This window comes from Sander vitreus, chromosome 18, assembly GCF_031162955.1.
Source record: "Sander vitreus isolate 19-12246 chromosome 18, sanVit1, whole genome shotgun sequence".
In the NCBI taxonomy this organism is placed as follows: Eukaryota; Metazoa; Chordata; class Actinopteri; order Perciformes; family Percidae; genus Sander; species Sander vitreus.
The window spans coordinates 25,651,154-25,677,381 of NC_135872.1; the positions used below are offsets into that span (position 1 = coordinate 25,651,154).

Sequence of the window (26,228 nt, forward strand, 5' to 3'; positions counted from 1 at the left end):
AATTTACTGTACATATCCAGCGGATACGGATTAAAACGCTCTATAAAGCTGAGTGGAACTGCACATTTAAAGTTCATAATCTGTGGGTTCATCACTACAAGCAACAGATTATTTGATCCATTGTCCACATGGCATCTATAATTATGTTTCTTCAGTCAGTAATGAATTCAGCTAACCTCTTAATCATAGCAAATCAGTTTAGAGAACCTGGCTGGCCTAATTTTCTCTCATTTCTCTACACACATTTTCTTTCGGTTGTGTAGATTCTGGCAGATGAAAGTGTTTAAAGGTGTCTTCACACATGGGCCGATTTTAGAGATTTTTTTGCAGATCAAAGGCCGTTTGCCAAGAGAGTTTGGTATGTTTGATATATTGTAGGGGTGTGACGAGATACTCTGCTCACGAGACAACACACGAGATTGGGTTCACGAGAACGAGACGAGGCGAGATTTTAACACTATTTTAGAAGAAGAAAACTTAAATTAAGAAATATGACTGGAAAAATATTCTTTACTCAGAGAACCAAGGTTAGCCAAGCGTTTCATTGCAGCACTAAAAAAGGAAGTAGGGTGCTCTTGTAGTGATTTATGACCATTTTAAGACGAGGGGAGAACATTTCTCTTTGTTCAATATCATTAATACAGTGATACATGGAGAGGAGGTGGAACAGGTCCCAAGCTTCAGATATCTAGGTGTGCATCTAGCGGAGGATCTCACCTGGGGAGTGAACACTAAGGAGATAGGGAAAAAGGCTCAGCAGAGACTCTTTTTCCTGCGAACCCTAAGATGCACCGGGCTCCCGCAGGAACTCCCCACACATTTTTACATGTGCACAATAGAGAGTGTGCTGGCATACAGCTGTACAGTGTGGTTCTTCAGCTGCACCACTGAGGAGAGAAAAGACCTGCAGCAGGTAATTAAAACAGCCCAGAGAATCATTGGTGCCCCTCTCCCAAGCCTTGAAGACATATACTCCAGTAGGCTGCAGAGATGAGCAGCAAGCATCAGAGCGGACCCTACACACCCTGGCCATATCCTTTTTGACACCCTACCCTCAGACAGGCTTGAGAAATAGCTTTTTTCCCCAAGGCCATAAATGAGCTGCTGAAAGGCTAAGCTAAGCTGGACTTGAACCATACTGTGTTGATAATGCACTGGTTTTCTTATTCTGGTTTTAATACTTTTTTGTATTGATTTATTTTTATTTTCTGTTATTTTATTTATCTATTTATTGTTGCTACTAAGTGAGTGATTGATGTCATCTTAATTTCATTGTGTAGTGATGTGCAATGACCATAAATAATCTATCTATCTATCTATCTAAAAGTAAAGTTTAATGAGTCTGCTTCCGACTCATTTAAAAAAAGACAGCGAAAGAGAGCGATCTGCGCGAGTCAGTGCCACACTGAACTGCATGCTGCAGTCCGCGTATGTGTGTGTGTGTCGGGCGCGAGTGAGAGAGCGAGAGCGGCGTACCCTCTAACGTTCTAACGCTGTGTTCCACCGGCAGCTTTGTACAATTGCAACTCCGCTACCGCTCTGCAAAAGTGAACTCAGACTCAACTTTGGAGAACGGGCAGGGGATCTTCTATGCTGATTTAGAGGTCCAAGCTAGACTCATCTTCAAAGCCAGATGTATTAAAAGACTAACCAGGTTAGACTCGTCTACTGGCGTCTGGTGGCTGCTCTGCACTTGTGACCGATATCGCAAGTCAATTTCTACCTCGACGAGAAGTCTTGTTACATTTTGATCTCGTCACACCTCTAGTATATTGTCAAAGTTGTTGTAAACTGGTCTTGGGTCCAACACAAAACTGTAGTGTGAAGGCAAACCACTCCATATGCTGAACAACATGATTGGTGTACTTGACACAATACCATTGTCTGTCATCATCTACAAACCACACCGTGAAGGTGGCACAAATTAACTGTTTTGGGAAAGTCTGCATTGTTGTGGACCTTATAATTGTTGTTATGATTAATGTATTTATTTATGTAGTTATCTATGTATATGGAAGTAAAAGTTAAAACACACACTGGGAAAGAGCAGTGTCATCAGAGCAGGAGGATACTTGCTGTCACTGGGAGACACAACTGTCACCCATCTACTGAGCATAGCGGTCTGAGATGCTTTTCCTTAGATCATCAATGTCTCTCCTGAGCTGGCCGACTTCCAGCAGTTTGAACCTCAGTTCTTCTTCCACAGCTACTCTGCAGTCACTCTCCTCCGCCGAAACACTCAATGCTGGACAGAGAAAGCAAAGTTATCACTGGGTAATGGATAATATACAGTGTGCCAGGTTGTTGCTTAGTTAATTCAGGAATGGTGAATGGTGAAGACAAATAAACTTAGAACTGAGATTTAGTTTAAAAACTTTTATGACTTAAGCCAAATGTTTGCCTAGAGTACATACAATTGCTTATACAATATTGTTGCCCCCCCAAAACAATGGTAGGGGAAACACTGCTCTCTGTGTGTTGAGTGTGGAGCTGGAGTCTGGAGGTGCTTAGCATAAAGACTGGAAGTAGGGGTAAACAGCTAGCCTGGCTCTGTCAAGTTCACAAACCAGACCGTCCTCCCCTAAAAATTACCATAAAGGTGGTCTTTGCAAGCAGCTTATTATTAGGCGGTGACCTTCTGAGGCCATAGTAATTATAAGAGGAGCAAATGGGGGAAATCAGGTGACGTAGTATAAAAGGTCAGGGTGGATGGGTCAAACAAACACAGGACTTTCACCCAGGACACGTTTTTTATGTCCCATGTGAAACCAAAAGTCAACGTTGACAATGTCAATATTAGCTAGATGCTTAAACTAAGCTAAGCTAATCCTAACTGCAACAACCGCTAAAAAGACTGCAACCTACCCGGCTGACAGTCACCTTTTAAACGGTCGGTTAAACATTACTGCAACAACAGCTAAAAAAACGCAACCTCGTGGTCCTCTGTACCTGTTGGGCTCCAAGCTGTCTCCATCTTGTAAATGCATCTCCAATATTTACATGTGTTTTACCATGTCATCTCCCAAGTTGTTTTTAGATTGGGCAGAAAGAATGTATCTCTATTGACCTAGGTTGTTTGGTTACGGCGTCCATGGCTTTAGCGCGCTGTGTTTGCATTTTAACGGTATATCTGGCAACCCGGCTGGGGTGTCAAACTGTGCTGCGGAAGACAACACACAGGCCAAAACAAATACAGACATTATGGACCGGAATAGAAATTTAAAAGAAGAACATACTGGCTTTGGCATTGTTATCAGAGATGAAAGTATTTCAACTTAGCATGTTTTCTAAATATCTGATGACACTAGCTATGGTCAAATGAAGCTTCGCGAACCACTGTCTTTATTTTCTGAGCTCACTAGATTGCACTCTCGTTCAACAAAGGGTTAAAACACACTGAATTGCCATTCCTTTAACCTTTTTCTTTGAACAGAGAGCGCCATCTAGTGAGCTCAGAAAATTAAGACAGTGGTTCGCAAAGCTTAATTTGACCATCACTAGATGACACATCATGGTCCTTTTATGATTTAATACAGTAAATATAACATATTGCTCCTTTAACTTGCCTACGTAACAAACTAAACAAACTAATTATTTTAACCCAAACCATGATCTTTTCCTAAATCTTACCAAGTAGTTTTGTTGCCTAAACCTAACCAAGTGGTTTTGTTTCAATTCACATTAACATGTTAAAATTGTGATTTTCTTAGTGAAAATCAGAAAAATTACAAATTCTTTCAAGAACATGGTAATTCAGTTCTTTGGGGCACAGAGACAACATTAGAATTGGACAGTGGACTTGATTCAGAATTTGATGCTCCATAGTAGTCATCCACTCAGACATAACATAATTCAGAATACCTTTACGGGTTAAAATTGAGTATAAAACAGATAATCCAAATGAAAACAGTAATGTTTTTTTTCTTCCACTACTGATGTATGCCCCCCTGTGCCAATCATAGATAAATGTTAAGATATAACTTAAACAATACTGTTACTCATGTTTGTGTGCGTGTGTGTGTGTGTGTGTGTGTGTGTAAAACCCACATACATTTCATGCCCAGAAGCAGAGAGAGGTTAGGCTCTTTCCCCTGTGCTCTCTGAGCCAGGATGCTGCAGAGAGCTTGGAGGTCCAGTAGACATAGGGACATCTCTTTCAGCAGCCGGCCCACCTCAGGCATCTCTACATGAGACAGGGGATGCACCAACAGCCCTTTATCCTCCTGCCGCTGCTTTTTTAGTGGGAAACAACAGCATATATTTTAGTTTCCAGTAACAATTTCTCTCATGCATTACATAACCTGACCCCCAGGCATACACCGGTCCAACTTTATTTCTCCAGATATAATTGTATTGGCTTACACTTCACTATCCGTATATAAGTTCAAAATATCTCAATATCTCTCTATTTAACTGATGGTATAAAATCATCCCCCTGTGAGAAATCAGTTGGAGAAACACAAGTCTTTGTGTGACTACACTTTACTTGACAACTCTTGAGTGAAGATATAGAAATGACTTGTGCAGATAATATGGCGTTACAGTAGTCAAGGCCTGATCTGATCTCTCTGTTAGATGAGGTCTTATTTAACTGAGTATGGCACTCAACTCCTTGTACAGGCACTGGCCATTTCTCAATAAAGCAATGAATAAAAAATAAATAAGTTGCCATACTCGAATCTTTCAGGCCAGCAGTATCATTCTCTACACACTGCCTGTTCATAGACATGATATCGGCACCCTGTTTTGATCAATAGGCTACATAATAATGTCCATCCAACAATTCTTGCCATTCAAGTTTGTATAGGCTATTTGATAATACAAATACATCTCCATTTTCTGTTGATGTTCTTCCTGATAAACACGTTAGTAAAATAACGATTGATCGCATTCCAGGTGCAGCTCTCAACTGACTCCTGTCTGACGTGACGTGTAAAAATGAGTCTTTTTTCACATATATATATTTTGCAGGACAGAAAATATCGCAATGTCAGTTTTTTCCAATAACGTGCAGCCCTACCGAGAGCCCTCATCAAAAACGCATCAGTGATGTTAACAAGGCTCTTCCTCCTTTCCTCATCATACAACTTAATTTTAATTTCTATTCTTCAGTCCTTTTCCTCTTTTGCCGTTTCTCTGCCAAAGGAGGACAAAGGAAAAGAAAACAGTAGACCAACACAAACATGGACTAAAAGGAATAAAACGTCCGCGCTAAATGGAAGGGGGCGTAATTTAATGTCGGCTACTGACGTACGACCACATTGCGCAATCTGAAGTTATTTTATGAATTAAACATATACATAATATAACATACCTGAGGGCCAATTCGGGGATGTTTCTGAATCATTTACAATGCCGTATTGTCTCCAGTTAAAAACCCGACCGACATTGACGCGGTTTCGCCTGTCGTCTTTCACTTTCCCTTTTAGCTTTTAGTTGTTCTTTGTTTAATTTCCTTCTTTTCTGTGATGGCCCTATCCCAGTATCAGTAACAGCAGATAACTTCTAAAATAAAATAAAAATACAATTAGGGTTATATAAAGACATTTCCTGCTACCTTTTACCTGGCTGGATACTCACTAACATTGGCTTTTCCGGTGTTACAAAGAAATCTGTGACCCGTCAGAATGTGTGCTCTGTAGCGCCGTCTACCTGCCGCAAATCATTTTGTGACTTTGTGGGAAATATCCGACCCGGGCAAAGGCATTAATAAAAACTATATCAAAATAGTGTTTTTTTCACTGTAACTCTTGTTTGCTGTTACAGGTCATTTATGATCATCAGATGGAACTTTACACAATTTCACAAACATTCGAAAGTTACATATAGTCACTTAAAAGTATTAAAAGTAAAAGTACTCAATGCAGAAAAATCCTCACATTTTAGAAACTGGAACAATCCAAACTGTTCCGTGTTTAATCGTCTAATTATTTCAACTGGAGTATAACAGTTATATTGTTGGGTAGTTTAATTAACTAGTACAGTGCCTGTTCAAAATATGTTTGGAACGGCCGACTGCTTGGCCTGTGGTATTGCTGTTTGAAGCTTTCTCCAGAACCATTATACCCAAACATTACTTACAGAACGACCCTAAAGCACTAAGCAACCACACTGTAGGCCCTATAGCCTACTACTGACTTACTGTGTACTCTTACTTCAGAGAAAAACATTGCACTACCACATTTACCTGACAGACGTGGCAGATTCACTCACAAAATATCACAATTAAAATGTGGAGTAATCACAGACATTTGCCTTTATGGACTGATGGCAGTGCCCCATTCGCCACCCAATCCGGCCCCTAATGAGAGCAATCAGCAAATATCTGCGTTAATCAACCACCAGAACCGGGCCAAGTACAATATTGCATGTTGATATCGCCACAGTCAGCGTTTAATGACAGCGGTGCTGTCTCGTCATATAGCCTATCGTTAACAAATTCAACACTTCAGCAGAGGTGTTAATTTCCAAACAGGCTTTGCTTTGACGGTTAACTTAAGTAGCTGGTTAGCTGAAGTATGGATTTGATTCGCAGAGGTAATTTTTTTTTTTACTTTTTTTATTTGAATTTTTAATTTTAAGTGACAGAGTGAACATAGCATGGTGGAACTGATATGTCACTTCCCCTCAAGTCCCCTACCCACCCGCAAACCAACCCAGTACAAGTCCAAAACGGGGACAAACAACACAGACCCATGCACACTGACAAACACACACCAGTAAGGACATACAACATCCAAAAGAGAACAAATTAAAAGAGATAAAGAGGAGCGAAAACAAAAGGGGGAGGGCAGCTGTATGTATTAGTGTTAAGTTAGCAGCACACGTGAACAACCGGACCCAGGGTGAGCAAGAGTCTGAGTGAGAAGGAAGTGGTGAATTTACAGCTCACAGCAACTTAATGTGATAGTGTCTACGATCTAGTGTCAGCAAAAATGTCTTTTGGTTTAGTTTTCTCTAAGCAAAATGATCTGAGTGAATTGAAGCTGGGCTTTTATTGTGAAGGGACGAAATCATTTTTTATTGAGTTGCCTCTTAGCCAAATGCTGAGTGAATTTAAGCTAGGCGTTTATTGTGAAGGGTAGACACGGAAGAGCCAGCGTTATGGCAGCACTTTTTTCCCTCAACCTTTTTCCCGTGGTCTTTTAGTTTTATTCACAGTTTAATATCCAACGCTGTCCAAACTGCTCAAAATTCCATCCCCAAGTTCATTGGGTACCCAGGAAACCAAGTGTGAAGTAGATTGGATGAACGATTTATGAGATATTTCACACACACACACACACACACACACACACACACACACACACACACACACACACACACACACACACACACACACACACAGACAGATGTCAGATTAATGTGGTGGAGTAAAAAGTACAATATTTATCTCTAAAATGTAGTGGCGTAGAAGTAGAAAGTGGCATGAACAGATAAGATTCAAGTAAAGTACAAGTACCTCAGATTTGTACTTGAGTACAGTACTTGAGTAAACATTTCACAACTGTGAGGAGCACTAGATTTAGTTTCAGCGCACACAGAAAATAGAGAACTAGGTGACCGTGAGGAGATATTCGCTGAATTTGACAAAAAGTGTATTCGATTAACATCGCATACTACACTTTTAAATTAACACTTCCAACTCTGATACCTGTGGGAAGGCTCTGGATGGGATGGCGAGGCCTTCCGCCTTTTCTAGCGGATAAGACTGTTGTCAATGAGAAAGGCCTCTTTTCTTTTTCAGTCTTGTACTGGTGGCCTAACAAATTACAGAATGTAAGCCCTGAGGTATTCTTTAGAGGAAGACTATACAGCATGGTTCGAATTACGGGGGAGCTAAGGACACGAGGTCCCTTGAAAGCCGGGGGAGCTCTAAAATTGTCCATTTTTGTGTTATAGATTAGCCTATATTTTTTCTGCACATTCCTGAAACATACAAAAAATAGAATATGTCAAGGTTGTGCATTTATTTGCTCATTACATTCCATTTCCGAACATCTGTCTCCACTACTTAAGTTCTGTGTCTATTCCTGCTGCGGCCATCTGTGTGTGAAGCGGTGGTGCTCTCAAACTCCTACATTTACGTAGTCACATGAACTCCTCATCATTTAAAGGGTGCGATTTTTGAATTATTAAGAAAACAAACTGTTTTGTTCCGTATTTTGTGGTGATTTATAGAAAATCGGAATGTCAGAGAAAAAACAACCAAGCCTCGGACACTTTGGATTCACTTGTAAGAAAACAAAGACATCAACAAGTGATGTTAGTGCAGTGACTACAACTGGAAATGAATCAGTGCCATTTAACTAGATAATGAAGCAATGGTCTGAGTAGAAACACAGCAATGCATGGCTCTTCACCAAAAATAAAAAATTAGGATGTACAATATGCATGAAAGCAAACGCCGAACGGGCTACCGCAGTACATGGATGAATGGAGAGGTCAGCTGTGAGACACAGTACAACCTGTGGAACGTAAAAAAAAAAAAAAGGGTCGAGACAGTGTGGCCCACAAAATAGCACTTGAAATTTCGGAGATTAGTGAGAAGGATGTGCTCCCAAACAAGGTGCTTGAAGTAAATGCACATTTAATGCAGGAAAAAAAACTACATCGTTCAGATCTGCCTTTATGCTGGCAAAGGACAATATGGCCTAAAGAAAGCCTGCTGTAATGTCCCTGCAAAAACTTAATGGCGCAAATGGGGGAAATGTGCACAAGTCGGACCATGCTTATGCTGAAATAATTGGTCACATCGCCAGTGAAATGAGAGCTAAATTATTTTTTTAAAGTTAAAGAACAGGGGTCACACTATAGCATTACTATAGATGAGAGCATAGTTCATTGGCTGGCGTACCTGATAATTCATGTTCCGGGAGGCGCTATAGGGTCCCAACTGCAGAAAGAACAAATATAAACACTCATTTGTTCCTCTGTTAATATCTCTGCTGAATCAACACAGGAGGGCAAAGAAGTGATAGTTCCCCCCCACTTTCATCTATGTATATATTTATGGCTATTAAAGACCACTCTTGCATGGCAGTGCCCCCCTTATATTAATTAATATTAATGATGCCTATATGTTTTTAGCTTTTTGTATTTAGGTTGTTGTGTTGTAATTGTTGGAGTTTGTATGCAAGACAAATTTCCGTGTCTACGGACATTAAAGTTCTATCTATCTATCTATCTATCTATCTATCTATGTAAGATGTGACATGACAGGGCAGGGGGAAGTTGACAATGCTTTCTTGAATATTGTTGAGCTGTCAGAGGGCACGGATGCTGGGTCAATATACAGAAGCTTGAGGAACAGCTAGAGACAATCTTCTCCATAGCAACGTTGGAGCAGCGGTACTCTCAGGCAAAGTTGGCGGACTCGTCACTTAACTCAATGAAGACTTCCCCAAAGTACAATCCATACACTGTCTAGCACACAGACTTGAGTTAGCTTATAAAGACTCACTTAAAGAGGTTTCTGGGTGTAACCAATTTGAGTTTTTCATCTCAAAGCTGTATGCCCTCTTTAACCAGTCATCAAAGAACGCCCGTCTGCTCCAAGAAGCTGCTGCAGATTTAAACATGTAAATACTGAAAATAGGGAAAATCTTGAGATGTTGAGCTTTCAGAGAGCCGGCCGAAGATAAATTATCCCCAGTTCTATCAGTTCGACAGTTTGAAGAATCGGCTACCTGAACCAGCCCATTTCCAGATACTGAAGCCACTGGATAAATGCTTTTGGCCACAGCAACACAGTATGGGGAAGCTGAGGTGCGGTGGAAAAAACCCTGGGAGAACCAGCCCAAGAGGCCATGAAGGAGTTCCGGGACTACAAACTAGAAAACACACCAACAGGAAAAACAAGGCAAAACTCCAAACAGCAAGTCTCACCTACTTGCCCACCTCAGCTGTGAGAGGGTATTTTCTGCTGTAAATTTTACTGACAAGTATCGCAAAAAGTTACGTGAACGGAGCCTTTCCTTGCTTCTCTTCATGGATTTAAATGGACCCACCCTGGAACGATCCTCTGCCTTTTGTTTCATCATGGATTAAAGCAAGCCACCGACCCTTAAAATCCTGGGTTACAGGACGTAAAGCAAAGTCAGAAGCCCACTGACTGCTGTGGTCGCTCCTTACTTAAAAAAAAAGAAAGAAAAAAGTACAAAGTTACAAAGTGAAAAAGCCCAAAGTCCACCCCAAAGGGACTTACCATCTCCAACTGAAAACACTGTTCACAAACTGCTCCAAACAGCTCAATTGTAGTCCAGCCTTTACTTCCGTGACGAACGTGCGTCACTTTGTAACACATGCTATAATTCTCGCCTAGGCTAGCTGCTAGCTTTGCACACCCTCATACTCTGCTTCTGACTAGCTTGTAGTGCTGACCTAGCTACTGCGCATGTGCGACTCCCAACAAAGATGGGATAGAAGAGAGATGCCTCATTCTGTAGCTAAAACAGAGAGAGCTCAACACACAGGGTGAAAAGAGGAGCTGCAGCAATGTGCAGTACAACAAAAATATGGTGTTTTTTGAAAATTAAACCATGTAAACCTATTCTGACAAAACCTCTAAATACAACCATGAACCTGAAAATGAGCATAATATGAGCACTTTAAGGTTAGAATCAGGGAATTAATTGCTTGAGCTGTGTGTTTGTGAGGACTGGCCCTAGTCCCGTTAACCATTGGTGTGTTTTGTGATGCAAATCTTTTTCCAAACTAATATGCAACTGGGCAGTTTAGTTTTAATGAGACTGCATAAATACAGGATTGATTGTTTCAGCACCACGGACAGTGCTGTTTGTTGTGTGTTTGATCTGTACGGCCTGAGCAGAGTTCAGTTTAGCTGACTTATCAACTCCAAGAAGACACATTCAAGCTAATTTTGAGCAGCAAAATGCAGTTTATGCACACAATATGTGTATTGTTGGAAAAATAAATTGCTTTTAGCGCAGGGAGATGATTGTCAGCCTATTTTGTCATCACAGTGAGGCTCCAACTCTCAATTATTATCCAATGTTTGTACTCGGTTCTGTACGTGGTCTTTCCTATCTTAGCTGAAGAATATTTATTATTATTATTATTATTATTTATTTATCTATTTTGTCTCTTTCTGCTGTCACTGTAGTCCAAGCCCCTTTGCAGCTACACACCAGGTCTGTTTTTAACAGAACCGTGGGGTGTTCAATAAATAAATAAACACCCTGTGCAGCCTCCAAATGTATATCACATCACTACACTATTGTTATCGTTAATAACTGGACTAAATGGGGAAAAAAAAAAACGTTTACCTATCTACTTACTTTTATGGTAGAAGCACAAATATCCAAGATAATGACCAAAACAACAAAGTCTGTGAGTTGGGCATGCAAGACGCTTCGCTACTAAGGACCCTCCTGGTGTGGTATGACGCATGGTGGACGACGGAACGGAAAACACTGCACATCTGCCTGGTGGAATTTCAGGGTTAGTAGTAGCCTACTTTTTTGCTCTCACTCGAGTAGCTGTTATGATGGACTACTTTTGAGTTATTACAAAGTAACAGTCCTTTTACTTGAGTACAGGTTTTGGCTACTCTACCCTACATACTCTAGATGTACTGTATAGTAGTTGTGGTGACAGGTTGCTTTTAAACTGAAGCACTTTTCTTTATTATGTTTCAAGAACATGACCCCAAGGTTGAGAAACTCTCTGAGTGTGTGGATTTGTTTATTAACCTACCGTTAGCTGCAAGGTCAGTCTCTCAATCCGTTCTTTCTGATGCTCAATCAGCTGGTGGGGAGCAATGATAACATGTTAATGTATTGTTGCCTGTTTGTATGTGTGCATTCATTTGTGCATGTGTGTGTGTTTACAATGCTACCCTGCTGCTGTTGTCTTGCTGCTCTAAAAGTTGAGCATTTTCCACCTCAAGCCGCTTCAGGTCCTGCATGGGCAACCTCACCCCATCGTCCAAACAGTGCCGTACCTTCTCTTGCAGGCTTTACCAAGACAGTCACATAGAGAGAGACGAGAGAAAGAGACAGAGACATGTACATAAGAGCATGTTAGCGGCAGTTTGCAGCATGATGAAGGAGTTTGTTAATACTGAATGCAAAGCCTGTTTAGAGGCCCAACTGCATTTAAAGTTAATGCAAAAACACCAGTGGACACACATTCCCTCTGGGCTGTGCAAATTGAGGTGAAGATTGTCATGTCCTGCTCTGAGGTCTTTTCTTGTTATTTATTTAATGTTTTCTGTTGAAATACTCACCTTGTCTCTCGTTACAGATAACTTCACTTCCTGTGCTTGCGCGTTTCCCGCCTGTATGATTGCCTACCCTGCCCTGATTATTTCCAACTCTTTCCTTGTGTATTTAGTTTTTATGCTCCCTTTGTCTTTTGCCAGTTCATCTTTGTTCCTTGTATCAAGCCATCCAGCCCTGGCTCCTAGTGTTTAGTTCTCCCAGTGTTTAGTGTTTCTATTTTTTTGGATTTAGTGCTGTTATCTGCCTGTTTTTGGACTCTCAATCTGTAAGTCATTTCTTCTTACATGTGACTTGTCACTTAGAATAATACTCTAAGTCTTTCAGTGGCAAACAATTTAGTGGACCAAATTGATGATGCACATTTGCATTAGCGTGTCAATGAGCTACATGTCTTGTCTTTGAGCAATTCATGGTTGAGGTGGAATACAAATGGCTCAAGGGGTCACTCTGTGGCCGAATCACCCACGGCGCTACTATTGGGCCCGGGTGGGCCTGGGCCCACCCATTTTAGGTCCAGGCCTGCCCATTTTGACCCAGGCCTATAGTGAGTAGTAAGTGATTTTCATTCTAGCAGTTCATCCAATAAGCAGCCCGAGGAGAGCTTTGAGTGAAAGCTTCTCAGCCAATCAGCGGCTTCTACCCCACGTGTGGACTCTTAAGCCTGCCCACAGGCCGCCCTATCCCCATCAAGTCCTCCCGTAGCCACCCCCTCACACCAGCAAGGCAAGTAGGCTAACAGTTAGGCTGTTATTTCATGTCGATACAGTTCTTCTGTCATTCTGAATTTATAAGAAACAGTTAAATAATGTTGGACAATTCCCTGTCCGCCGTGCTGGGTAAATAAATGGAGAGAGAAACAGACCCTCCAAAGATATAATTCTGTTTCAGTCTTTTTGTGTATTGAACGTTCAAAAGAGATAAATGAATGAAATGGCTTACTGCCAAGGTGTATGTCTTTGTCCGCTTCAGCACAGAGTTGAGGACAGCGACACAAGAGCCACACAGGTAGGCTACTGAGTCGCTGTCCTCAGTGCCGCAGAAAAGCGCTGAAACGGAGATGAAGGGGAACCCGTTTTTTTGGGGCTTATTTTAACTGGCCCATCCAGTTTTCTGGAGGCCCACCTACAATCAAAATCCTGGCGCCGCTAGTGGGCCGAATACAGCGTTCTTTCCTAAAGAGCTGGCCAATCACACCTAAATCAGCCTATCCAGCTGTCACAATTTGACACCCCATTAGGAGAGTGGGATGCCCATTGGCCCTTAAAGCCTATGTAGAAACTACCGTGTGCATACAATGGTGTTACGGTGGTCCTCAGAAGGACCATGTTTTTTTGTGGCATTTTCACCTTTAATCGCCAGGACAGCATGAAAGGGGAGAGAGAGGGGGAAGACATGCAGGAAACCACTGGAGGTCGGATTTGAACCCCGGGCCTCTGTGTTGAGGAGTAAACCTCCTACCAACTAAGCTACCCAGGCGCCCAAGACCATGTTCTTTTAAAACAGCGACCTAGCGTCCTAGCGACCTAGCGACCTAGTGTCCTACTGGATTGCGGAGGTCAATGCCTATACATGCAGGGCCAATTGTCGTTTGCAACCATCCAGAGTAACGTACAACTCCACCAGAAGGAAAAAAAAGGAAACAATGGCTAACTGTTAACTTGTCAGAGAAGATGCTTTTTTGCTTCCTATGTGTTATTTGGAGAGAATGTTACCTGGTCAAGAACAAGCTTTCAGGGTCTCAAGCATCTTTCCAATTTCCAAATTTCCAAAAGGAGCAGGACAAATGGATAAAATGGGACTTGCTCGGCAGATCGAACACAGCTAGCCAAATTGACAGTGCATACAAACGGGGAATTGAGCAGTTTAACAGCACGTTGAGAAGAACATGTATGTGCTCAGACAAATTATCACCTGTGTTAAACTGTGTCAAATATAAAATTGTGTAATTTTCTCGTTTTGTATCTGTCCAAAGTAGTTGTTGCCCCACCATTTCTATCCACCTAAAAACGGTTACACATAGCAATAACAATGGTTATTTTTGTGTACCTTTGTACAGATGCAATCAACTCCTTTTCCCTCATGGCTTGCATCTCATTCCTGATGTCTTTCTCCTTCATCAGAGCATATCCTTCCTCAATGCTCTTCTGTAACCGAGAGGCTGTTTTCTCCAGATCCTTGGCATTCTGCTGTACCTCCTCCTGCTAAGCACACACACATAACCAGTGTCGTCACTGAACAGTCGCCAAAGAGAATTGAGCAAAGTTTTGATGAAACAGACCAGGTGTGTACTACATTTTAGAGTGTGAGGCTATTCTTTAACCAATTAAGCTTTACAAACAATACATATATATACTGATCTTTACATTTTACGTTGACGGTAGGATCCCAACACAGCTGGACACGGCTAAGTACAAGAAGTATTTATTTTCTTTCTTTTGAATACTCTCTTTTCTTTTCTCTTGAAGACTTTTGACTTAGACTGAATTGTTTGAGCACCTGTAAGAATTTTCACCCCACTGCTTTTATAAGCCTTCTGTATAAAACACCTATGTAGCCACAACCTATGTGTGTGTGTATGTTTACGTATGCGTTTGTACCTTTTGAGCCTGGGCCTGCACCTCATCCAGCGTTGGCAAGTCGGAAAGATATTTCTCCAGTGTCTCTATGCGTTGCTGTTTCTCTTGGTTCTGTTCGCTCTCTCGCTGACACTTCTTTTTCAGACTACTGATGTAGCGATCCCTTGTCTTTATCTGTAAATAAAAAACGTAACATAAACATAATGTTGAACGTAATTAAAAAAGTACCTTACTGCTGGAAATATTCATAAAACTATGCAGGAGAAAAGTGCAATCTTTTTTAATTGGTGCTATGGCCAGAGAAAACAGAAAAAAGGAGCTGACCAACAAACGCTCCCGGTGGTGGGTGATGTAATGCGAGCATGTCACAGAAAGCAATATGGCGGCCAGCTGGTAACAAAGGATCTCGTATTACAGTAAAAGTGAGCAATAATATGTTTCATTTGAGACACTTACAATACAGTTAAAATACAGTAACAGAATCTTAGTTTATATGATCAGCACTATCTAGTTATACAGTTTGTTCTGAGTTTGGTCTGAGTTTGACAGAGAGAGAGAGAGAGAGAGGGGCCATTCTGTAATCTTTGTGTTCATTTGGTAAGTACAATCTGTACTACAATCTGAGCAACAAATACAGCGTTTCGCGGGGAGATGAGCATGGAGATCTGGCCGCTGGCAAGATGGAGGGAGGTTAGCCATAGTTCATTTACACATACTACCTAGAAGGTACAAAGCTGGTTGAAAATCGGCCGAGTATCCCTTTAACTAATTTCAATGTACAAAAACACACAATTAATTGAATCAGTTCACATCAGTTATCATGTTCGGTAAATACAATTATTTAAAAAACAATGAAAGACTATTATTTGCCCTTCAAATAGTAAAAGTAGCCTACGTATATTTTATTTATGTGGCTGTTTGTAGGATCAGAGGAAGTAGTTGCTCTGCTCATCAGTTTTCTTTCACTTCTTTGTATTAATGACTTTGAATTCTCTGCATGCTGTACCTTTTCCTCCAGTTTTCTGATGTCCTCTGTATATTTTTGTGTGACTTGCTTGAAGAACTCATTCAAATGGAGTACTTCCAGTTCAGCCACTGCCAGCTTCCTACCAAGTTCTTCATCACAGCACAGCCTATCAGACGGAGTTCTCATTGCGGATTCCTATTGGACAATCAGAACTTGTGCTGTAACTTGTATTATGAAAATGTTTGATGTGATTATCACATTATGAATTTGTGTTACCTTAGTATTTTGAATGTGGGGGTCGTCATACCACCCCCTTTGGCTCTGCAGGACCTGCTGTGCTCTGAGCTCATTCTCTCTGATCCGGGCATGGAGCTGCAAGACCTGCTGCTTTTGTCTGAAACACAAAATCTCTTTCTGCTTACAAACAGTGAAATAATGTGTACAGCAAAATACATATTTTTTTCAGGCCTTTTGAGAGCATTGTATGTTGGGTTGGTACAGATGAAGCCACCTAGAATTTCCCCTCCCAACTGAAGGCCTTTTGGCTGCAGGCCTAGCTACTCCCAATCTCCAGCCGCCACTATACATGACAATATATTGGTCCCCTGGTTCTTTGTTACGAAAATGCACAGATATCATAATTATTTGAAGTGCCCCCAAATTTTAAAGGAGCAATGCAATTTGTTCTAAAGGTCATTTAGAAATAAAATCACATCCAATTATTCAATTTATTTTGTTCAGCTTGTTCCTGTTTTGAATGACATAATTTCTGTCAATTTAAGGGTGGTTGGGTAGGTAGGTGAATGGTTGATTGAAGTGATGCAGAACTCCATCTTTCCTGAAAAGTCCAGATTTTTGCTTAATTTTATTAACTTCATATGTTGTTCCCCAGTATATATAAGTATTGGTATGTACTGTACTGCTACACAGTCAGTACAAAAGAACACACCATCCATTACGCTGTACATTATGAGCTGTAATCTAAAGTGTTTAAACAAAAATCTTTAAACAGCAGCTAACCTGTTGTGACAACAAAACATGCACACTTCTCCTGTGGGTTTTCCCTGGAAATCTTGTCCCTCCCATTGACGGCGAATCAAGGCAGCGTCTCTCAACAGCCGACATATTGCCACCGTGGTGCAGCTCAGCTCGACAGCTTCTCTACGGGTGCCGAACGTGTGCCGCTCGCTTGCCAATGTCCTGACACCTGCCTGACACCGACCACATGCTTGCCACTAACGTGCCCATAGACTTCCAGTCAGTGTGTTTACATTTTAGTTTGAAAAAACAAATATATTTGGGTTAAGGCAATACCAGTTTCTCAAACGCCATGTAAACACCTTAATGCGGTTAAAATCTGAGTTCTCATAACCCAGTCAACAGACCTAGATAACTCCTTTAGTAACCGGGGTATTTGTGCACGTATTAGTAAGATCGGGCTTACATGTCTGCGCATGCTCTGTTGCATCTGCCCCGCCCCACTCCGCTGCAGTAGTTTTTGACCTGGAAATAATCCGTCAGGGCTGTGAGTAAAGATACAAACCGTTTCTAAGATGCAACAAAACAGCATTGCCTCAATCAGCAGCAGGCCAGCGGCAGCACAGAGCCTACATACTGTCCATATGTTTCACTTCCTCCTGAGACATCAGCGGCCAGTGGAGATGGCTAAACAGATTGTCCATCTCCGGGGCTGTCAACACTGTGTCTCGTCAAAGAAGTAAAAGAAGCTTGCTGTAACGTTAACATTAGTTAGGTAACGTTAGCTCGCTAATATCACCCAACATGCCTTCATGCAACACTGGTTAACGTTACAGATAATGAGCCAAACAAAGTTGTCACCCATTTGCGGAGAGCACCATGCTTCCCTACGCTGCGATAAGAGTGTGTGGATGAAACATTAAGTTGTTCAATTTAGTAGTTAAGTAATTAAGTGACCGGCAGGCCGGTTTAGAAAATCGGAAGAAAAAGCCTTATTCTGACCAGTTGGACGTTAGGAGAGCACCACCTAGTGGTAGATTTACTCCCGTCATTCTTCCTCGCTCATGTATACGGGGAGAACTGGCTGGCTATAATAAGAACAGCTGATTTCAGGCCAGTAAACACTTGTGTTCATAATCATGGTTTCCCCTTGTGGAACAATAAACCATTGCAATTGTTTTTCCACACATGGTGTCAGGGGTGTCAAGAGTCGGCCCCACATTAGTGATTTCTAAATGAAGCTTCATGAAACATTAGTTGTATTTGTTGACCCAACTAAATGGCACTCTTGGTTTTAGGAAAAAGGCTCAAGGAATGAGCTTCACGAAGCTTCATTTGGACATCATTAGCGTTAATGTCATCACAGGGGGTTTCATTCCAGCCAAGGCCAGTCCCACCAAGGATCAGTCACAGACCTGCCAGGGCCCCAGCACGGAGGGACGGGAAATTATAGATGGCTTAATCTGTAATAATACAGCTAAATACACATCCACACACACAAGTATAGTACATACACACTAAAAGTAAAATGAGGCACTTTGGTCTGAACAGAGTGAGACTGAGACATGTGACAGTGTTGGAGGAAGTGTCAGGGCAGCTCTAAGTGTTTGTGAGTGTGTCCTACACTACCTTTCTATCTCCAGTTCTCTCTGTCTCAGCAGCCCCTCTTTAACCTTCACCAGAGTTTTGACAGGAAGGGAGGCCCCTATCAGCATCTGGAAACATACATAAACACAGGCACTTAAACACATACAGTGTACAAATACATACTGACATAATGTAATTACATCAGTGTCTTATGCTTATAATTTACATCCTGTAAGGGTAAGCAATTTTCTTAACTGATTGTAGTCATGTTAATGATCAGTAAATGACTGTATAAAATGCAAAATCTGTGTTTTGAATTTTATATCATAACCCAAACAAATTATGTATTTGAATATTACAAATCACACACATTGCATTTGTGTGGGGTGAGTTGACAATGTCACTACATTCAACGGTGATATAGCATTGTTCAACAGTGCAGTGCTAATCACAGCTGTACAAAGTGTAAACTCGGGGTGATAATCTTTGGGAATCTCATGATTCGTTTCTGAGGGCGGCATTCTACCGTAGTAGAGGAAATTGTACATAGATTTTTAACAGGGAGGGAATGGCACTTTAGTGGTGCTTAATGTTACGGAACTCGGTGCTAGCCACATCACTGCCGTGCTAACGTTAAATCACACCCTTTTGTTTAATATTGCTTATAGGTTTTACATCTATGGCTAGAGTATCTCCCGACCCGAATATGATCAAACACGGGATAAGCCTCCAAACCGGAATATTCATGTCCATACACGCAAACAACATGTTGGCTCAGTGGGTTCAGCAATAGAAACCACAAGCAGTTTATCCGTGGCATGCGAGTCATGAAAATGAAAATTCTGATTAATAGTGAATGGATTGTGGGGGAAATAACATATAATCAATTAGGAAAAAAATCACTGTGAACATAGCAGGGAGCAGAGGAGAGTTACTGTCACCTGCTGCTTCTCCATGCAATGTCTCACTGTAAGGCAAAAGTCGTAGACCCGAATCTAGCTAAGGTAGAGGCTTACCTTTTTAACATATGGAGACAGAAATAAATAAATGTAGGTGGACAAAAATGTAGAAATAAATGTAAAGCATTTATTTATTTATTCATTTATTTCAAGATTTATTTCTTTAATTTATTTACTTATTCATGTATTACTGCATATATTTATTTATTTATTTATTGAGACGTCCTCCATATAAATCTACTATGTTAATCAGTAAATTCCAGTTACTTTATTAGTCTATCAATTGATTCTGGTCGCAGTCTTCGCAATATTCCAGTTTGTAGTACAAAATACTCCACAGGGCACCTTTAACTTAACATGGCACTAGGTCATTATTTTAAAGTCAGGTAAATTGTGCATGTTTAACATATATCCTTTTTTGAGGATATACAATACCTTCTTGCTCTATCAATCCTCTTTGTCCTTCTGCCAACCTTGGATAACTACTTCATCCCCTCGCTTTTTTCAGTTTTTCCTCTACCTACTCATTTCTTTTCTCACTTCGTTATTGTTAAACTCCTCTTACCTGGTTAAGCCCTAGTTCCTGCTGATGTCCCTGTTGACATGACAACGGCCCATCGCCACCACAGCCCTCTGTTCCAGTAGCACTGATTTGACCAGGTTGACCTCCACCCTCTACTTTGGGCCTGTACTCCATCTGGTCAGTCAGCCACATCTGGGTGCGAACTGCAGGCTGAATCGGGGAGTCTCTTTCAGTCCGATGACCCAGTGAGTTAGCTTGGTTGGGTAAGCTGAGGCCATAAACCTGTGCACCTCCCCGAACCAGTTTAGCTTCTGGTAAAGCACTATAGTTCATGTCCAAACTGTTGTGTTTTACGGATGATGACAGAGCTGAGGAAAGGGACAGGTCTGTTTCCAAACCATTGGATCTACTGCTGTGGTTGTATCGGTAGCAGGGGCCAGCACCTGGTGAGCGCTGCAGCAAGGTATGGCAGAGCAAGGATGAAGATATAGGTAGATAAAGGTCCAAGTTTGAACCATGAGGTTGTTTTCTGTACCCATATAGCAGACTTCTGTCCAGGGAGCCTTGTGAATCTGGGTTGTACTGATCGACTGATGTCCGAGTGGAGCTCTTATCAGCCCCAGATGACAACTTGGTGAGAGAGGACCACCTCCGGATGGGCTGATGGTCCTTCATATCCAGACAGCTTGGTGCACCCAGGGGAGACATGTCTGAGGTAAGCCGCTGGCAAGACCTGCTCCAGCGACCTGTGCTGCTCGGTGTGGCTGGCTTTCTAAAACTGGTGTAGGGTGAGGAGGATGGGGACAGCATGGCGTGGACAACAGGGATGGCACTATCATCCTGGCCCATGAGATGCTCGTACAGTGGCTGGAAAGACAAAGGCGTGGTACTGGAACTGGAGTCGTCTGTAAGACATAACATGCCAAAGAGACCATAAGAACAATGTGAATCATCAACACAAGCATCTGTGTTCTGTGCGGTTTGTATTGCTTTAGTTTATTTTTATAAAGCCCCCTTTTTTAGAGTTATATGTTTTACCTTATTATAAATTCTTTAAAAAGGCACAGGAAACCCAACATTGTAAATGTAATACTAAGTAGGCATTAAGTGCTCACAGAAATCTTATAGATGGTGGCTCTCATTTTGTTGTTTTATCAACTGCTGCATGAGGCGCATAAATGTGGCTGCCAGATCGGCACACAGAACAAGAGACTTGGCTGGATGGATGAATAGCAACGGCACTCCAGGATCCAGCCAAGTCCCTGTAACAGGAACCCACAGCTCCCTAAAACTCGCTGGTAACCGACAAAGGCACGGAGGCTACCCAGCTCACTATCGGATGCCTGCACACTAGTTTGCAGGGTGCCCAGCAGAGAAGTCACGGTTGGTGTTTAATTCCTCAACACTTGTCTTGGTTACCCCTTCTGATGTAGATAGTAGCAATATGTTGTTACTCTGATGTTTAGTTATGTTTTAGACCCAATCGAAACTGTAGCCAAACTAGAAATATGCTAGACAGAGCAATAGCCTCTTAGTTTTGACATAGTTTGGCAATGTGTCATAAATCAGAATTTTTTTTCAAATATATTCTTATTAAACTTCAACTACAATTCACCTTAAAACATCCATGCAGCTTAGTCCAAGTAACAATAAAAGGGAGGTTTTTGTGCAGTGCAAATTTTAGCAGAATCAAGTAACATGGGAGTTCTTTTATAATGAATTGTGTGTTGGCAGTAATACTGTATTTGTTAACTACATTCACATGATTCCCTGTTACAGATTTGAGCAAACGTGAAACATAAAGAGCTTATGGACATCATTAACTAAACACATCTCTCACCCTCTCTCTAGCTATACATAAATACATACACAGTGAAATGCAGAGCTTCTTGTGCTATTTATGGAGGTGTTAAAGTTTTTTGGTGTACAAACTTTCCATTTGATGTCTTTCGCAGTTTGCCTGATTTGTTGTATTGTTTGGGAAAGTTGGACTGTGAAATGCGTCCTAAAAGTGATAATCAAAACTATACTACTGCTGACATTTAGTTCGACCACACTCTCTCCTTTGATTTAAAGCGTAACTCTCGCCAAAATGCAACCTTGCGTCTTTTTGTGAATATACCGTAGTAAAAGCATATTTAGGACGGAAACGCATCTTTTAAAATTCACGTATTCTCATTTTTGGTCAAATGGCCTTTTGAATGGGAGTGCTAGGGGCACTTCTATGATCGCAACAAAATCGCTATTTTTAAAACACTAAGAAGGCTCGACACAACATGAAACTTTGCTCGAAGTATCACCAGGGTCTCTACACATGAACTCGAGCATTGAGAACATTGTTTGTGTACACAGAGTTTACTAAAAAGAAAGGTTTTAACAACTCACTGTAGCTGTTGGTTTTTCCGGTCGCCACCATCTTGCCAGTCAAAAAGTGTCGATCTCGGAATGCGAATGAACGGACTCCACGTCCCAATTATGCTTTTAAATGAAAGTTTTATTCGGGTATATTCACAAAAAGACCCTAAGTTGCATTTTGGCGAGAGTTACGCTTTAAGTGAATAAAACCCTGCTGGTTAAACCTTTTTAAAAAGAGACAAACAATGCAGAATAAATAGACTGGGCATCCTACCTTCCACGCTGTCAGAGCAGTAAGTGCCAATTCCAGTGTCACCACTGTCAGACACTGTGCTGTGTCGGCGCCCACCAGAGATACTGTTCCCAGGGCCAGGGGGGTTGCTGTGCCAGGCTGATTCGTGGCCAGAGACCCATCCTAGAGAACCGCCGCCACTGGAGCCTAAAACAACAATTTTTAAAGGGCTATCTGTCACACAGTTTATACTGCCACAAAAAGATTGGGGTTATCAGGTAGGCCAACTATGTCAGGTGACATAGTTGAGGCCCAAGTTAATACATTCAAAAGTCTTGTTTTGGTTTTCCAAAACCAAAAATATGTTGTTGAATACCACAGAGGACCAACATCCCTAGCAAATACATTTGAGAAGATGGAACCTGTGAAGTTTCTGCTTTTTCAAACCAATACATTTTCTGTCGACTGACTAATCGATTAATCCACAAATCGTTTCAGATCTAGGTAAGACTGCGTAAAACTGCTTTTTCATTATCTGCAGGTCATTTTTTTCTTGTGTATTCTCCCTGTTGTCAGGATTATGTACAGTATTGCCAGGCCTAGGTGGATCCTCCCCCCGTGACCACCTCCAGGAAGACTAGGTGTATGACATCTTACATTATTGCCATCACTGATCGATTTACAAATGTATGTTCCCCAAATGACTGATTCAAGGCAGTAGTGAAAACTTAAAAAATTAGTTAAGCTTTAGGCTGCAGATGAGGGTTTTGTATGATACATGTGCAATTTACCAGTGGAATGCTTTACTTACGTCATCAATTAGATTTTCTCATCTTACATAGGCTAGATGTTCTACACTGGTGTATATGCCAAGCTTATTTAAATAATGATTAATACTGATAATGATTTTGTATTGACTTCAACCACATCAACCTGGCTGATCATTAACTCGTTTAGGTCGAATAGGTTTAATACCTTCACTAATCTCAGTTGCTGTTGCTTACTCTGCTACTCTGTTCAGTTTACTTGCTGCTGGACATAACTGGCTGCATCAAACAGCAATAAACCATGACACACTTCTTCCTCATCGCTCAATTTATACGATGTGTTAATGTAGCCTTGTAGCACGTATCACAGTATAATAGAAAACATGTCGTTATCTGTGCTAGCTGCTGTACTGTCGCTTATCTTGGCCTTTAAAAACAGAATCATTGGATCTATTAGTTCGCATGTTAGGCATCATCTTGTCATCCCAAAGCCGTTATCTTATGAGCGTCTCACCTGTTTTATTCGATTCGTATCCATCTTCTAAATCACTTCTGTACCACATTCCGTATGACTGTGGGCTTTATATAACAGCTGGAAACGGCAGTCTGATCAGAGGACAAAAGAATAAGAAAAACAAGGCCAAATATGACAACACAGGTACTCTGTCATTCCTTACATTATAGTATAAACGATCAGAAGATCATATGTGGTATGTCTTCGGTCTCAAAAACATTCTTTCGGATAACGGTATTCTTCCTATAAATTGAGCCCGCACGTCGGAAGCGTGGATGGTCTAGAGCTGAACGTCAACTGAGAGGAAGTGATACAAAACTCCTCCTCCGCATCTCAGCCGCAGTACTGCCAGCACAACACACATGCATATATCTATGAGCACGAAACGGCACTACACAAGCGCAAGAAGAACCACGAACGGATTGCAAACATGGATGTATTGTAAGACTTTCTTTCAGATTCTCTTAGGGCGTCTATTCTTATAATTACGGTAGGCCCTGAGCGAGCGATTCTTTCCCCTCCCCCACAAAAAAAAACTTTATTTAAAACAATTCAGTACATAAAACAATATCAACATATCCAAAACAGTGTGACTGAGGGTTTAGTATGTTGCCTTGACTCAGGATCGACTATAAAATAAAAACGGCCTTCGATTTCGGAACCGAGACGGCACTGCACGTCATCGGCACCTCACAGCATTTCACCACTTCCGTTTTTCCCGTCACAATAAAAGCTCTATGACTTACAATAAATCCAAAAATGACCCCAATGCGTAATCAGACATTAAGGAAACATGCTTAGTTGAAATACTATCTTTTCTGACAACAATGCTAATGCCAGTATTTTCTCCTTTTGAAATTTCCGTTCGGTGACAGAATTTCTGTTTGTGTTTTGGCCTGTGTTGTTATCAACTGCCCAGTTTGACAGCCAGGCCGGTGTGCCAGTTTAGCTGGTGATCATGTTAACTGGTGATATTTGCATAAAATCAGTGAATATTCAACAAGGCCCTGCCTACTTTTTAAGAGCGTTCTGCTCTGCCTCCGCCCCTCGAGTGCCAGAGGTTCACATTTTCACGAAGTGTTTGCAAGTGAGACAAAATAATGGATATCGCTGAAAACATCACCAGTTTATGTGTAATACATGTCCACATGTTTAAGCATTATCCACACAAATACAACACATACTGTATGAACGGAAAAAAAATAAAACGAAACAACGCAGTAGAGATCTAGCTGGGATTCAAACCTTGGATATCATGGACAAAAAGGTTAACATACTAGCTTATAGTTGTGTTTTTTTTCATATTAGGAGTCTGAAACAGCAACATCTGAATGTTATCAAACTCTCTCAGTACATCAAAGTTTTGTAATCATATACCATAATGACCATTTTGTGTCATCAAAGTAGGCCAACAAATTAGTGTGGGATAAATAAAAGTCAAACTCAGAGAAAATAAGCTTCATATGTTCTTCACTTCAAATCACTAGACTTTTGCTGCAACTCACTTCATAACTTAACCAAGACTAAGATAACACTAAGTCGCCCGAGAGAAAACGAGGATCACCACCTTGCTGCATTGCTGTAATGCAAAACATTCAATGGCCATATGGTCATAACAATAGTGTATAGGCTACCATAAGACAAAAATCGCGATTCTGGGTCGACACACACATACCCTAATATGGGTTTAATGAAATTAAACACAGCTATAATCAGTTGACTTGTGGCACAGGTTGAAAGAGACTGTTTGTGCTGAGATAGGTCTACACATTCTTGTATGAGATGGCCTACAATAACAATGATAAATGATCACGTTTGCACATGACTGATGTGTTTCATTTTTACCCCCAAAACGGAATAAAGTGTTAAGTGGGGTCATGCCAGTTTGTTGTACATCAGTTAGGTTTTGGTATGTGAGGTAAAGATGAACCTACTTTACTGTTTCAAGGCTTGCATTTGCCCATGTTAAATTGTGATATCACCAGTTAACATGGGCGTATATTTCTCTTATATGTTGACCTGTGTTAACTTAGACTGAAAGTCCAATTAAAGTCCAATATATAGATAGAAATCAACACATTATGTCAGCAGTGTGTAGTGTAGTGGTATAGATGATGTTGAAACTAGTCTGTTAACTTTTCTGTTCATGACATCCAAGGTTCGAATCCCAGCTAGATCTCTAGCGCGTTGTTTCGTTTTATTTTTTTCCGTTTATACAGTATGTGTCGTATTTGTGTGGATAATGCTTAAACGGATGTGTATTACACATAAACTAGTGATGTTTTCAGCGATATCCATTATTTTGTCTCACTTGCAAACACTTCGTGAAAATGTGAACCTCTGGCACTCAATGGGCGGAGGCAGAGCAGAACTCTCTTAAAAAGTAGGCAGGGCCTTGTTGAATATTCACTGATTTTATGCAAATATCACCAGTTAACATGATCACCAGCTAAACTGGCACACCGGGTTGCCAGATATCATCAATCTACATTGAATTACACCCTGGGCGAGACCCCCTTCGAGCG

The 26,228-nt window shown here is 41.1% G+C and overlaps 1 protein-coding gene across 2 annotated transcripts; it reads right to left on the reverse strand.

The window, feature by feature from the left end:
- Positions 1-1,308: 1,308 nt before the first annotated feature.
- On the reverse strand, positions 1,309-24,072 carry cep85l (centrosomal protein 85L). 2 transcript variants are annotated; one of them, XM_078274351.1, is made up of 13 exons: positions 23,704-24,067; positions 22,465-22,629; positions 19,878-20,740; positions 18,396-18,481; positions 16,065-16,182; positions 15,828-15,983; positions 14,843-14,995; positions 14,292-14,446; positions 11,861-11,978; positions 11,719-11,769; positions 8,858-8,896; positions 4,052-4,232; positions 1,309-2,245 (listed from the first exon to the last, which is right to left on the reverse strand). In XM_078274351.1, exons 1-13 carry the CDS (start codon positions 23,750-23,752, stop codon positions 2,106-2,108), a joined length of 2,274 nt encoding a protein of 757 aa, XP_078130477.1. In that variant the 5' UTR covers positions 23,753-24,067; the 3' UTR covers positions 1,309-2,105. The 2 variants fall into 2 exon arrangements, with proteins under 2 accessions (XP_078130477.1, XP_078130478.1); XM_078274352.1 differs by lacking the exons at positions 1,309-2,245; positions 8,858-8,896 and adding an exon at positions 11,301-11,443 and having other exon boundaries at positions 4,169-4,232; positions 23,704-24,072.
- Positions 24,073-26,228: the final 2,156 nt, after the last annotated feature.

What these genes read in the sequence shown, in the direction of transcription:
- cep85l (XM_078274351.1), bottom strand. Translation starts at nt 23,752, where the DNA reads ATGTGGTACAGAAGTGATTTAGAAGATGGATACGAATCGAATAAAACA. An exon ending in CTGCTCTGACAGCGTGGAAG is followed by an intron (nt 20,741 to 22,464) that starts GTAGGATGCCCA and finishes TATGTCTTACAG; the next exon opens with ACGACTCCAGTTCCAGTACC. An exon ending in TTGATTGCATCTGTACAAAG is followed by an intron (nt 11,979 to 14,291) that starts GTACACAAAAAT and finishes GTCTTGGTAAAG; the next exon opens with CCTGCAAGAGAAGGTACGGC.